We start from the raw sequence: 14,815 nt of genomic DNA, 5'->3' as shown, positions 1-14,815 counted from the left end.
TCTTGGTGGATACCGGTGGAGTGCTTCACACTTGAGGAGCAACTGCTAAGGATCTCTGATCGTTGTCTCCGAATTATTTTTAAAGGTTAGATTCGATCCCTCGAATTTTTATTCACGATTTATATGCTTTTATTTGGATTTTGTGTGTGTAAAAGTGTTTTGCCACGCCCCGCTGCGTTTAAAAATCCAACAAAAATGATACTAGAAAATATAAAATTTTGATTTAGTCGGACAAACTATTTATGTTTCCTCCGAGATAATCAAAATATTGTCCGTACACACAAGTATACATATTAGAAATGAATAGCAACAATCCATCTCATATATTTTATTCTAGTTCTTCATCAAGTTCTGATGACGAACAAATCTTTAATAATGTAATGTTACAAGTGATTGAAAACAACAATTACATTCTTCAAAATTACTCGAATGAAGAAAACAGCTATCAAGGATCGGTTCCTGGTCATAAAGTGATCAATCGTGATAGAGACTATGCTCATAATGCTCTTTTTCAAGATTATTTTGCTGAAAATTCAAGATTTACTGATGAAATGTTTCATCGACGTTTTCGAATGGGTGGAAATTTATTTCTCCGAATTTTTAATGAAGTTTGTGCTCATGATAATTATTTTGTGCAGAAAAGAAATGCTGCAGGTCAACCTGGGTTGTCACCTTTGCAAAAAATAACTGCTGCATTTCGAATGTTAGCTTACGGTGTACCGGCAGATGCCACGGATGAGTATATCAAAATAGGGGAATCTACGGCTCTCGAAAGTTTAAAAAAATTATGCCGAGCCATTGTTGAGATATTCGGACAACAATATCTTCGTTCACCTAATGCCAATGATGTCGCTAGATTCTTCACATCGGTAAGATTCGAGGCTTTCCCGGAATGTTGGGTAGTTTAGATTGTATGCACTGGAAATGGAAAAATTGTCCAACGGGTTGGGCAGGACAATATGCTGGTCGTAGTGGATCTCCTACTATTATTCTGGAAGTTGTAGCTGATTATGATTTATGGATATGTCATGCTTTTATTTGTCTACCTGGATCTAATAATGATATCAATGTGTTAGAGTCGTCACATCTTTTTGCAAATCTAACTCAGGGTATCGCTCCTTCAGCACGTTATGTAATTCAAGAAAAAGAGTATGACATGGGATATTATCTAGCCGGTGGCATATATCCGAAATGGTCGACATTGGTACAAACTATTCGTGATCCGCGTGGGCCAAAGAAAAAATTATTTGCAATGAAACAAGAGGCATGTCAGAAAGATGTTGAGCGTGCATTTGGAGTACTCAAATCACGTTTTGCAATCATTGCTGGACCATCACGCTTTTGGAGTAAAAATGTACTACATGATATAATGACTGCATGCATTACTATGCACAATATGATAATCGAAGATGAACGTGATTTAAGTGCACCAATTGAAGAGTCAGAATTGCCGGATCCAGAAGTTGAGACTATTTCGATCGATGAAAATACTCGATTTCAAGAATTTCTGAACCGTCATAGAAAAATAAAAAATAAAGAGACACATATTGCACTTAGAGATGTATTAATTGCGCATTTGTGGGAAGAATATACTAATTCGGAAAATTAGTGTGTATCAATTGATATTTTGTATGTTAATTATTGCAATAAATGTGTTTTTCGTGAATTAAGTGCACAATTTTAATATTTTTATGTGTATTATTTTTTTATTTAATTAATTTATGAAATGTTATATAAATTGTTAATAATGATTAAACGATAAATTTAAGATAAAATTATTTAATATGATATTTATATATTATTATATGTAAAAAGTAATTTGGATCAAATATTTGGATCACACTGTTGGAGTTGGTCAGAAATTTGGATTAGTATTTGGATTAGTTGGTGATCCAAATTTGAATTCTTGGATCACAACTGAGAGATGACCTAATATAATATAGATAAGTATAGATATAGATATAGGAAGATGTGTAATAAATCAGTTTTAAATTATGGGGTGCCAATTCAGACAATTTACTTTTATATAGCAGTTCTTTCCGCAATACACAGCAGCCCCCCTCTCTCTCTCTCACGCACACACAAACCTCTCTCTCCTATCTCATTACCAGTTATTGAACCCACCCACATTTAACATATACATACACTGATACACACATCCATACATATTGTCAAAATTGTTATGGATTTATTATCTCCAAAATCAATCGACGAGGTGGTGTCTGAAATAACTAGAATTCACAAATCTCTCCCAGAAAGACCCGGAATTGAAGAGATTGAAGCTGCTAAGTCATTGATTTTGAACGTAGAAGCTGATGATAAATCAAGATTCGAAGCCATTGGGAGACAAAAGAAGCACCCACAAGTCCCTGATGAGCTTTTCTTGATCTTACAAGAGATGCAGAGGAATTTAGTGATTTTTCGAAGCAAAGAACAGAAAAGAGAGGCTATTAAGGTTTTAGATCTTGAGAAGTTCCACCAGGTGTTTGATGAAATGATTCAAAGAGCTTCGTGGTGTTTGAATTCGCCAATGGGGTCTGCTGATTCGGTTTCGACGAGTAGTTTGTCGAATTTAGGGACGTTTGAGGGGAATTCTTCGACGACAACGGGGTCGTCTAGTTTGTTTTATGAGAGGGATGCGGTGAAGGTGTCGATGGAACTGTTTACGAGGGATGATAGTTATGTTAAGAAGGCGAAGTCGACGTTTTTGAGTGATGGGGTTGGAGGTGTGCCTCGATCCGGGAGTGTTTTGACTCCCCAGATTGTGGATTCTAGTTTGAAAGCAGTCATTAGTTCAGGTAATTTCACGTTTTGTTTTTTCTTGTTTTTTTGTTTTCGTATTTGGATTTGTACCTTAAAATGTGATAATTGGTAGTGTTATCTAAATTGGGACTAGTAAACTGCTATATGTAGATTAAAAATTAAATTTTAGGTATTGGTGAAGGTTTGGAGTGGGTGGTCTTAATATTTTGCCTTATCTGTTTTTGGTTAGGTCGAGGAGAAAAAATGAGTCTTATAAAGCTTGCTAGTTTAATTGAAGTATCTGCCAAGAAGAAGACGCATGAACTTAATCTTCAGGGTAAATTGATGGAACAAATTGAATGGCTCCCAGATTCAATTGGGAAGCTATCTAGTTTGCTCACATTGGATTTGTCGGAAAATAAGATCGCGGCTTTGCCGTCCACAATAGGAGGGCTTTCATCTTTGACAAAGTTGGATTTGCATTCAAACAAGCTGGTTGAACTCCCGGAGACTGTTGGAGATATTGTTAGTTTGGTTTCTCTTGATTTGAGGGGGAATCAGTTGACATGGTTGCCAGCTACATTTGGTAGATTGGTTCGTCTTCAGGATCTTGATTTGAGCTCAAATCTTCTTCCTTTGCTTCCTGAATCAATCGGGTCACTTGTTAGTCTTAAGACATTGAATATTGAGACTAACAACATCGAAGAACTTCCTCATACTATTGCTCACTGTTCCTCTCTTAAGGTGCTCCATGCAGATTATAATAGGCTTAAAGCCCTTCCTGAAGCTGTAGGACGTATTGCATCTCTCGAAGTATTGACTGTCCGCTATAATAATATTAGTAGATTGCCTACCACGATGGCATCTCTAGAAAACTTGAAAGAGCTTGATATTAGTTTCAATGAGGTAGGCTCTGTGCCAGAGAGCTTATGTTTCGCCACAACTCTTGTGAAGATGGACATAAGCAACAATTTTGCCGATCTTCAGTACTTGCCTAGGTCCATAGGAAATCTCGAGATGCTAGAAGAGTTAAATATGAGCAATAATCAGATAAGAATCCTCCCAGATTCTTTTGCCATGCTGTCAAAATTACGTGTCTTAAATGTTGAAGGTAACCCTCTGGAAGAGCCGCCAAGAAGTGTTACTGACATGGGTGCTCAGGTAATAATAGTTGTAACGGTTCTAACTCTAATATACAACTGGTTATTTGTTCATAAAATATTAAGCATTTTTTATATGCTTCCCAGGCTGTTGTTCTATACATAACTGAATTTGTTGCGAAGAGGGATGTCAAAGTAGTACCCGTTAAGCAGAAGAAGTCCTGGGCTTCTATGTGCTTCTTTTCAAATTCTAATAAAAGGAAGCGCAGTGGAATGGACTATGTTAAGACCTGACTTTCAGCAAGGTGGATAAAACAGAATGCAATTCTTCCTGGTAACTTATCCCACTTGAAATACTTCTTTATTCATCTTAATGCTTCAATTGACGAGTTAGATGACAGTGGTAGCAGTTACTATAAATAGTAAGACATTGGTTTAATTTCCTGAGATCTTGATGGATTCTGTTGTTATTCTTTACCTAAATATGTGATTAAGTTAGTATTTTAGAGAGGTATTGCGGTGTGCAACAGGCATCAGGAAACATGATGGATTGAAATAATAATAAACAAATGTCAGGTCTGAGAAAAATCACATGCTTTCGTTATCTATAATACAGGAACTTGGGTGGCACTGACGTGGTAGAAAATGAGATCTTGCTGGAGCTGGTGCTTCATTAGGAGTTGGTTGAATTTCAGATATGGCTCTGATTCATTGTAGATTATTTTATTTGTTTATTTTTATCAAGCAATTTGAGTATTGCTTTCTTATATTTTAAGGCTTTTGAGATGAGACGTAAATTGTGACGGCATAGTTTCGAGGACAATGTATGTTGTAGTTAACCTTCCTCCATATTTATACTATTCTAGAAAAATAATATAACAATTCAATAATCAAGAAACAGAATTTAGCGGTTCACGTTGGCTACTCTTTTTCATTAGTAGATGGCTGTTGCTGACTAATGCAATAAAGATCCTCTTGTTTGTAATATACCTTCTGCTGCTCCTTCCATAATATGGTAATATAGTTGAGCTATTGTTTTGTAAATACTGTCAAGTGTTAAGCTTCACAGAGAAGGATAAATCAACATTGTGAGAGTTTTGCATATTCTTAATGAACGCACTTCAATTGAAACTTGAATATAATGCCTACTAAAGAAAAAGGGTTTTGCCAACTAACTTCAAGTTGTGCAAGTCAAATAGAAAAGGAAGTTCTTATTGTTTTATTCAAGGGAAAAAAGAAGTCTTGACTAAATAAAGATGATATATTAGATGCTACCCAATCCCAATATGAAAGCACATCTGGCTTTCAGTGTGCACCAACTGTTTCATGACTTATTTCAGATTTGTATATTCTCCGGTCTTATCCAATTATGTTATTTTCAATCTTAAACTTGCCACAAGGTTCTTTTTTCTTATATTTTTTGCTAAAGGTATTTTTTGTTGTTTACACTGTATTAATTGTGCAATCCTGTTAAACTATGGATGTGCTGGTACAGAAGCTATACATCCTCTCAGATTGTAGTAAACCTAAATGCTTTAACTTGGTTCCACATAATATCAAGAACTGCCAATATAGAAAATGAAACTAGACCAAGACAAGTTTGATACAAACAAGAATACAATGTTTTTCCATCTCATTTCAGTGTGTGAACTAGTACACAGTCAAATTACCTTTGAATGCAGTATTTACAGCCTAGTCGATGGTGTTCATTGTGGCAACCAGGGACGGACACACACCAATGCTAGCTAGAGGTGACCTTTCTATCATTCCTTGCCAGCCCAAAAGCCTTGTTAATATAGCGAGTAACCGACTTTAAAATATCAACAGTCCTTGGCAGAACGTCCACCCACCTTAGCACAGCATCCCTGCTTGGCGCTCATGACTTAATTCAGTGTCTTTACTTGTCACAACTGTTGGATATTGGCAATTTTTGATTTGGGGTGGGAGATTTTTGCAAAGACATATGTAGCCTCTCTACAATTTCAATGTTTTTGAGATATGTTTTTCATATTTTAGTGGGCAAGAAAAGTTCCTTCCAGTACCATAACAATGTCACTAAAGTCCAGGTTACAAGTGATGTTGGGATGCCTACTTTCAGTACAGTTAGATTTTTATAATTAATACATAATTTATTGAATTTTTTATGTTCTCCTGATTTGCGACAAGGACATAGTTGTGTTGATCTGGCAACGTCTGGTGCCAGCTCTCGACCTACCTTCCCAGAAAATGCCCAAAGAAAAAGGTGTATCTTTTGGTTTTAGCTATAACGGAATCTCTTCTGTATACACAATTAGTATTTCTATACTTGAAGTTATATCAAATAGGCTATATATTTGGATTTGTATTCGTTTATTACCTGAATAATTATTTATATTCGTATTTGGATTCGGTTAAATTCACGAACTATTCATATTCGTTTAAGGTGCTCATTTAAAAGAAAATGAAACTAAATAACTAAACTACTAAACTGCTAGCCCGTGACAAAAATTATAAAACTCCCATACTTCACCAATTCAAGCAAACTATAAAGTACTAATAATACGGACTACAGTCATCCAACTCAAAGAAAATAAAATTCAAATTACAACCAAAATGTAAAAAGAAAATAAAATTCAAATTACAACCAAAATGTAAAGTTTAATATGCCTTAATTAATTCCAAGATCATGCAACAGAACTTCCACTGGCTCTTCATCCTCCTACAAAAAATATTATGACAAGTGATAATTTATCAATACTATATTATAATAGCCGGAATAGAGATAATTTGGTTCAACGGTTTGATTTAACGATAATTCCCTAATTTTGATTATTATAAAAATAGATAAATAGTGTTATATATTTAATAAACTACTAAATTATTAAACTACTACTAAATATAGTATACTTATCCTACTAAATTACGAATACAACTTATTCTATTATTAAAAGATATAAATAATTAAATTACGACCACATGTTATTCTATTATTTTTATTATAAATTTATAATCATTATATATTTATATAAATATTTTAAAAATATAATATAACTTGATAAATAAAAATTTAAAATATTAATGAAAACTCGTGCATACAAATATTAATGAAGCTGCACTAAATGTAGCTTCTGCACTAATATTTAATTTCCGAATAATTAAGCGAATAGCGAATACAAATATTTATCTATTCGAATATGTATTTGTTAATAAACCGAATATTTTTTAAGATTTGAATTCGTATTTATATTTATTAATAGACGAACACGAATAATATTAAATGAATTCGAATACCAAATATTCATTAAATATTCGTTTCGTTAACAGGCCAAATATCAAATCAAATACTCATCGAAAAACTAACGAACCAAATGGAAATTATGTTAAATATAAATGTGATTTTTACAATTAGAATTTACTAATTTTACAACCGTGCGTTTCATTAATATTTTTTATATTATTTAAAATTATATTAAATTTCTTTTTGATTATTACCTTATTAGTATATTTATAATTAATAATATAAATATTTGTTATTGTGGGATTCGAACCTGAATCGTGGGTAGTGTATAAATATTAATATAAATATTTGTTGTCGGTGGGGTTTTAACCCGTGAGATTTATTAGTGTATAAATAATAATATAAATATTTGTTGTTGGCAGGTTCGAACTCGGGAGTTTGAGTAATTTATATTATTTTAGTATTTGAATCTAACAGTCATGTAACGGTCATAAATGGAGATAATCAAACCAACCAAAAAGAGTCATATCAAATTATACCTCATTTCGATTATTATAGTATATTATAGATTAGCCGATAACTCATGAGAAGCACATGCCGAGAATGATTAGTTCTATTAACCGGTTCCTAGTATTTAATTATTACTAGCTTAAATCCCATGCATCGCATGGATTCCCGTTATTATTTAAAAATTTTATTTATCCCGTTATATTATAATTTTAAAATATTTATATAAATAATAATAATTATAAATTTATAATAAAATAATAGGATAACATGTGATCGTAGTTTAATAGGATAAGTAGACTATGTCCACTAGTTTAAGAATTTAGTAGTTTAACATATATACCATTATTTATTTATTTTTTAATAATATGATAAGTTTTGATTGTAGTTTAATAGTATGAGTACTCTAAGTCTAGTAGTTTAGCGGATATATAACACTATTTATTTACTTTTTTAATAAGTAAAATTAGAGAATAACCGTTGAACCAAATTATACCCCATTCCAGTTATTATAGTATAATATAGATTAATAAATTTTATTTAATTGTATTATATAGTTACTGTGAATTAAAACCAAAATTATGATGAAATTCAATAAGTGAAACTAAATAAATAAATCTTTTATAACTATATAGTTATAGTGAAATTAATTATTATATTATATTACGATAATGAAAATTTGGTATTTTAATATTATTTCATCATTAATTAATTAATATGTTCCTACGGGGTATTAAACCTGAAGTAACGGTGAAAGTAAATAAATAAATTATGTATAATTATGTAATTAAGCGGAATCGAAGTTGAGTTTGAATTGAAATTAATTAATTATATGGTACAGTGATGATAACTACTGTTTGGCAATTTGGTATTTTACTAATATTGTTCCATCAAAATAGCGTTTTCTTGTTAATACATAAAGAATAATTCTTGACTTTTAGTTAATAGACTCGTAGTACATAACTTATACTACTTTAATATGCCGTGTTTCTAGTTGGAGTAGTGTTTTCCTTATTAATAAAGAGTATAAATTTTCACATTTTATTCTCGTTTTTTAGTTAATAGACTCCTATTATATAACTTCCATTATTATTATTATTATTTTTATTAGTATTATTATAATTATAATTATTATTATTATTATTACTATTATTATAATTATTATTATTAGAGAATTTACCAAAAATACTAACTTTTCTAAGATTTTTTACGATTTTATTATTTTCTAATTTTTATTGCAAAAATACGGTGTCAACCATAATCAACCACATATATAACTAGTTGAATAAAGTTTTTTTTGATTGATTTGAGCTTGATTTGAGCTTGCATGTAGTTGCATAAACTCGTCAAAGTTTGTATGCAGTTGATTTTAGTTGCCAAAAAACCGTATTTTGCAATTTTATTTGAAAAATAGTATTTTTGCAAATTAAAAAGAATTTTACAAATTTTTTAAAAAATTGACAGTATTTTTGGAAATATGTTTTTAGACTTGGATATTTTTCAAAAAAAAAACCTTATTATTATTTTATTTTTTTTGAATAATTTATTATTATTATTATTACTAATCTAATTGCAATTTTTATAAATAATGTTATATTATCGGCTTTCATTCTCGAAATTTAATAAACTCCTAGTAGATTATGTCATTATTATCATATTAACTAAAAAATTTATGTCATATATTATCAACATAGCTCGATATGCATGATAATAATGAGGGTTTATATAAATTATTTTATATTTTCAGTTTCTAGTAACAGACTCTTAGTATATTTTATTCTTAACTTAAGTTAACAGACCCCTAATATATGACTTCACTTTTTTATTAATATTTTAATGATATATTGCGATATTTATGACATAGTATATCATTAAGAGGGAATTTATGCTTTTAATAAAGAGTATAAATCGGAGAATCCTCAAATTAAATGACTGCAATTCGTTATCTAGTTGGTGCGAAGAGCAATTCAAACAACTAGCAAGTCCTTGCCTATGTTTATTTTAGGGGTACAAAATATAGAGATTTAGCTTTATAAATCATATTTCAATAGTCCAATGAAACTCCCTTTACCCTGTAATTTAGTGGAATATCAAACCCCTTTACCCTTTATAAATAATTCCCTATAATATCACATCATAATCGAATCTCTAATATATATATATATATATGTAAATGATCAAATAAAAATTAATATTAAAATAAAAACTAGAAACTACTTATATTTATTGGTAATATTAATTTTAGTTACATCTCAGTCACTCGTTCTTCCCTAATCTTCCTCCCTATTTCTCATTCATATAATATCATCCCGGTCTTTTTTTCATCCACATGCTACATATACACACATACATACACACAGTGGCGGATCTAGGGGGTCGAGAGGGGTTCCTGCCCCCCTAAATTGAGAATATAATCATATTGGTGTTGGCATTTCACATCTTGTTTTCTTAGTGCTGGTTTTGTATAGTCTTCTCATCCCTGAATACCATGGTTCGATCCATGCAGCAACATTTTAAGTATGTTCCCTCCTTTCCCAACTCCAACTCAAATTAACAATATTTCTTTTAACAATATTTCTTTTGCTTAATTTTCGATGCAGTTTTTTTTTTATTTTTCTTTTCTTTTTAATGTCTTAATGAAAAGATGCATATATTTTTAACTTTCAAAAAGATGTATATATTTTTAACTATTACTCAGTGAATTTGATTGCTTAAAACACAGAGATATGTGTTAAATTCAAATAATTTTTCATTTTTTAATGCATCTTACACTCAAAATTATATTATTCATTTTTCAAAAAATTATGGTATAAAATCGGCCCCCCTAAAATTCTTTTCTGCGTCCGCCACTGCATACACACAACATGTTTATTTATTACTCTTCTTTCTCGATTAATCATACCCCATAAATCATAAAGATGTACTAGATATAATCATTCTGAACCCACACTTTTTCTGATGACTTTCACTTTCTTAAAAAATCTCATTATCAGTGATTCTTAACAATAATGATACTTGGCACCCGCAAAAATTTTAAAAGTGAAGAAATTGAAACAGAGAGAACACGGCTCTGATGGACGAGTAGGAGATTGAGAGATTCACTCGATGATAGTGATTTTGACTCGAAGAATTGAAGTCTCGGACCAAAAGATCATTGAGAAATTGATCGGAAAATATAAAAGATGATAATGGTGATTTATGCTTAAAAATTATTGATTTCCGTGGTATAAATTAGTGAATTTTGTTTTAGAATTTGGTATTTTTTGTAATATGACTTGGTAATTGAACTTTAAATATGCTTGTTATGTTCATATATCATGTTTAAGTTTCAGAATTTGTGATTCATATGGGAGGTGCTTGTTATTTGAGGTGTTAATTTGTGTAGATCGAATGGGTAAAATGAGAGAGAAAATAAAGAAATTTATAGAGAGATGCGGGAATCAGCCGTAATTGAAGGTGCTGACCAGATTAATGGTGGTCCGAAGTGGAGATGGGTTAATGACGACGAATGAAATGAATGATGATATATTTGTGAATGATGTATAGTACTGTGTGTATTTACAAGCATATGTGGGTGTTTTATTTAATGTAATTGGGCTGGACCTCTACTTCTTTTTTTGGGCTTAGATGTAGGTTTCTAATTTTTATTTTAAATTAGTTTCTATATGAGTAGCCCCTATATATATATACATATTGTACTTGTAAATATATGACATTTGCATGATTTTATTGAATTAATGATATTTGTGAAACATGTTTTGTAAGATAATACATTTTAGAAAATATTTTATTTGCAGAACATAGATAGACTCCGAGAACTCCAATTAAAAGGTGGACTCCATAGAATTTTACTCATATATATATCATTATTATATTTATTTTTTTAATATAAAAATGTGAATGGTGGTAAGTTCGTGTACGCCTTTTGTCTCTTCGGAAGTATTGCACGGCGATTCAGTTTTCTCTCCTTTTTATTAAAAGGGAAGAATTGCAAGCATTTATACGTCCATCTTCAACCTGTCTGTCTTCTAAACTGTAAGTTTATTTTCTTCTAATTTTAAGTAATTCTTACCTTATTTTTTTCTGTTTTAAGTTAATGGGGCTTGTAAATTAGTTTGAGTAGTAGTTGTAATATCGTCGTTGTCTCGTCGTCTTCATGATAATCCTGAAAATATCCGATTAGGGATAAAGGTAGTGACGATGAATCGTCTACTAATTTAGATAACTTAGATTTGCCTGAAAATGATTATATCGCTGGGGTTTCTTGTAATTATTTTAATTTAATGGATGAAAACGAGCCTGCTTTTTCAATTTTGTATTCTTCTCCATCTCTAAGTCTTACTACCTTGGCTACTCGACAAAGGATAATTGAGAAAAAATGATAAAAATAGCCGATTTTTGAAAAAATTTAACAAAAATAGTCATTCTGAAAAAAGTGGCCATTTTGGCCGATTAAATACTCCACTGTCAGTTGAGTATCCCAATTTGTATAAGATATTCCACTGGTAGTTGGGTATTTCATATATGGGATACTGCACTACCAGTTGAGTATCTTATATAAAGTGGATACTCTACTTACAGTTGGGTATCCCATCGGCCAAAGTTGGCCAACTTTTCAGAAATTGGTTATTTTTGTTAATTTTGTGTAAAAATAGGCTAAATTTATCCTTCACCCGATAATTGGAAGAGAGTGTTTCACTGGTGAAAGATAATTTTTTTTGACAAACCTAGTCTTTGTTATCTGAGGAATTATATTAACCTTCCGTTTCCATTGTCAAAGATGAAATCTTGGGTGGATTTTAACAAGGGTCACATACATCGAATACCACTAAAAAGGATCGAGTGTGGATGATGCCCAAGTTTGGTATACATGGGATTCCATTGATAATTTTTGAATATGAACTCCATTTGCCTGTGTATCCGTTTCTTTTGGTATGTATGAGATTATTGGATGTGGAATTGCTGAACTGTTGTCGAATGGTGTTGCTCAAGTTAGTGGATTTATAACTCTCTACGACGAGAAAGACCGGATCCTTTCAATCAAACTTCTTTTTTTCTATCTATGGGATTCGATATAATGATGGTCAAATTTACTTCGACATTCGAAGCAAAATAAATAAAATAATGATTGTGAGGTCGTCGAATTCGGGCTACCATGCTAATTGGGTCTATCTTTATGGCCCGGACTTCGAGTGTGTGAGACATTGTCGGAAAGTTAGTTCAACTACCATTGCCTATCTAAACAATCTTGATAAGTGTGATGCTGCTTATCGTGATGCATTTCAGGGTCGGTCTTCTGTATTCACCCATTTATAACTTAAAGAGTCTAGTTTCTTGGAGGACCATGCTTGGAAGGGATATATATTTTTGGTTCATTTCGTATTGTTGAGAAAATGGGACTTTTATCTAGTTCGATTTAACTGTGTTTTTGTTAGCGTTTTTCTTTCTTTATTTTACATTGTTTAGTTTTGATGTGTTAATTTTCTTATATGTAATTGGGGGGATTCTTTGTATTGAATCTTGAAGAAGGAGTTTAGTGAGCAGATGGAACATGCTGTGATGTATTTGATTCAGAATTTATCTAGTGAGGTTGTTGACGGTCGAGTGGCGGGGACTTCGCGTTCGACTCCCTTTGTGTCGTTAGAACTTTTGGATGATAAAGGTGAGAGGGTTGTTAATGAGGTGACAGAGGAAGTTAATGCTAGTGCTGGGAACTCCCGCAAGAGGGCCATGAGTGATGTTATTGTGTCTCGAAGCCGCCTTTGCGGGGTTGTGGGGAGAGTTCTTCGACTGATGGTGGTAAGACCTTTGCGATAGTTGGTAACAGCGCGATGTTGACGCCTATTCTTGAACAACCAGATTCTAAGGGTTCTTTTATGGTTGAGGTGTGTCCTGACGAGAGGTGGACAACCAATGCTAACTTTCCTTTCAGGGATTTCCAGGTTTTCAACCTTCCCTAAGACTCAAGTTTGTATGTTAATAGGATGAGGAATGAGCTTGTTGATCGATGCTTAGGGCGACACGACCGGTTATGTATATATATATTACGTATTATTTATTTTATTTATATTCTTCCCCCTTTTTTTACGTCGTGACTTATGACCTGCTTTCACTGTATTTGTATATGTTTCTCAGTTTATTTCTGACTTTATGCACATATTGGAGGGATTTCGTGATGATGTGTCTCAGCAGGAAGAGAGATTGTGTGGAGTTGAGATTGCGGCCAATGAGGCTTAGAAGAGGTCATTGGAGAAGAAGCTATTAGAGGTAGAGAAACATGCTGGTGAGATGGCGAAGGCTAACTCTCAGTGTGCTAAGCAATTGGGTGATTTTGAAGTCGCGAATAGGGCTTTAAGGGAATTTGAAGGAGTTAGGTGATACGCTTTCTGGGGTTGAGCTTTCTGAAGGTGAGGCCAAGAAGAAAATGGGATTGGCTGAAGGTGAAGTTCCAGAGCTTCGTGAGGCTAATCGCGCTTTGTCCGAGGAGAATGTTTCTTTGAAATCCGAGGTTTAGCGGGCTATTGGCGATGTTGCCAACACGCTGGGTGATGATTATTTATGCTTCCTTGTTAAAAAGCAAACTATCGGGTTTGACCCCTCTGGGCATTCTTTTGACGACTATATAAGAGATTGTGCTGCTTGGATACAAGGGAGTGCAGGGCCGGGAGGTGATACTGCCGCAAACTGAAGGTGGGGAATGCCCCGTTGATTATGTATATGTTTTTATTTTGCTGCCCATGATTTAAACTTGCATATTATTCTTAAGACTTGAGGGATCTTTGTGGTCTTTTGGATTGGTTTTAAATTCTTATGAACCTAATCGTTTGCCTTAAATTAATGTAATTCAACTTTGTGGATATTTTGTTAATTTTTTTGCGTAGTTATAAATATCTTTGTGTTTTATGGTCGTAGATAAGTATTTATTTGTATAAAAGGTGTTATTAAGAGGTCATTTTTTTTCTTGATCGTGATGACGATATTTGGCTCAGACAAATTTAGTTAATATAATTTAGTAGATTTTTTTGCCCTTATAGTGTTATCATCAAAAGTCAAAAATCAAAACTAGTCGTCATAGAAGGTGATGTTTTTATGAAGGTGGGGAATGCCCCATTATTGATGTAATTCTTTTTGCATGTTTTTACTTTAAAATGTTTTTTTTAATTGTTTTGTATCTTATTTTTTTTCGTAAAAACATCCTTGTTATTTTGAATGTTGACGCATTTTGGGATCTTTTGAATATTAGTTTGTT

The 14,815-nt window shown here is 32.3% G+C and overlaps 1 protein-coding gene, 1 long non-coding RNA gene and 1 pseudogene across 2 annotated transcripts; all 3 read left to right on the top strand.

Moving 5' to 3' along the window:
- The first annotated feature begins 299 nt into the window (after window positions 1-299).
- LOC141719110 (uncharacterized) lies at window positions 300-1,609 on the top strand (annotated as a pseudogene).
- Window positions 1,610-1,996: 387 nt separating this feature from the next.
- Window positions 1,997-4,829, top strand: LOC141720397 (plant intracellular Ras-group-related LRR protein 4-like). Its single transcript, XM_074522787.1, has 4 exons — window positions 1,997-2,798; window positions 2,993-3,903; window positions 3,990-4,176; window positions 4,459-4,829. Exons 1-3 carry the CDS (start codon window positions 2,183-2,185, stop codon window positions 4,134-4,136), a joined length of 1,674 nt encoding a protein of 557 aa, XP_074378888.1. The 5' UTR covers window positions 1,997-2,182; the 3' UTR covers window positions 4,137-4,176; window positions 4,459-4,829.
- A 6,641-nt stretch (window positions 4,830-11,470) lies between these two features.
- LOC141720396 (uncharacterized) lies at window positions 11,471-14,454 on the top strand. The gene is made up of 2 exons (XR_012574302.1): window positions 11,471-11,601; window positions 13,093-14,454. It is a non-coding gene; the product is annotated as an uncharacterized LOC141720396 (long non-coding RNA).
- Window positions 14,455-14,815: the final 361 nt, after the last annotated feature.

Source organism: Apium graveolens, chromosome 4 (assembly GCF_009905375.1).
Source record: "Apium graveolens cultivar Ventura chromosome 4, ASM990537v1, whole genome shotgun sequence".
In the NCBI taxonomy this organism is placed as follows: domain Eukaryota; kingdom Viridiplantae; phylum Streptophyta; class Magnoliopsida; order Apiales; family Apiaceae; genus Apium; species Apium graveolens.
Note: the sequence above shows the minus strand (reverse complement) of the source record. Positions and strands in the feature narration are given on the sequence as shown.

What these genes read in the sequence shown, in the direction of transcription:
- LOC141720397 (XM_074522787.1), top strand. Translation starts at nt 2,183, where the DNA reads ATGGATTTATTATCTCCAAAATCAATCGACGAGGTGGTGTCTGAAATA. An exon ending in GAAAGCAGTCATTAGTTCAG is followed by an intron (nt 2,799 to 2,992) that starts GTAATTTCACGT and finishes GTTTTTGGTTAG; the next exon opens with GTCGAGGAGAAAAAATGAGT. An exon ending in TTACTGACATGGGTGCTCAG is followed by an intron (nt 3,904 to 3,989) that starts GTAATAATAGTT and finishes TATGCTTCCCAG; the next exon opens with GCTGTTGTTCTATACATAAC.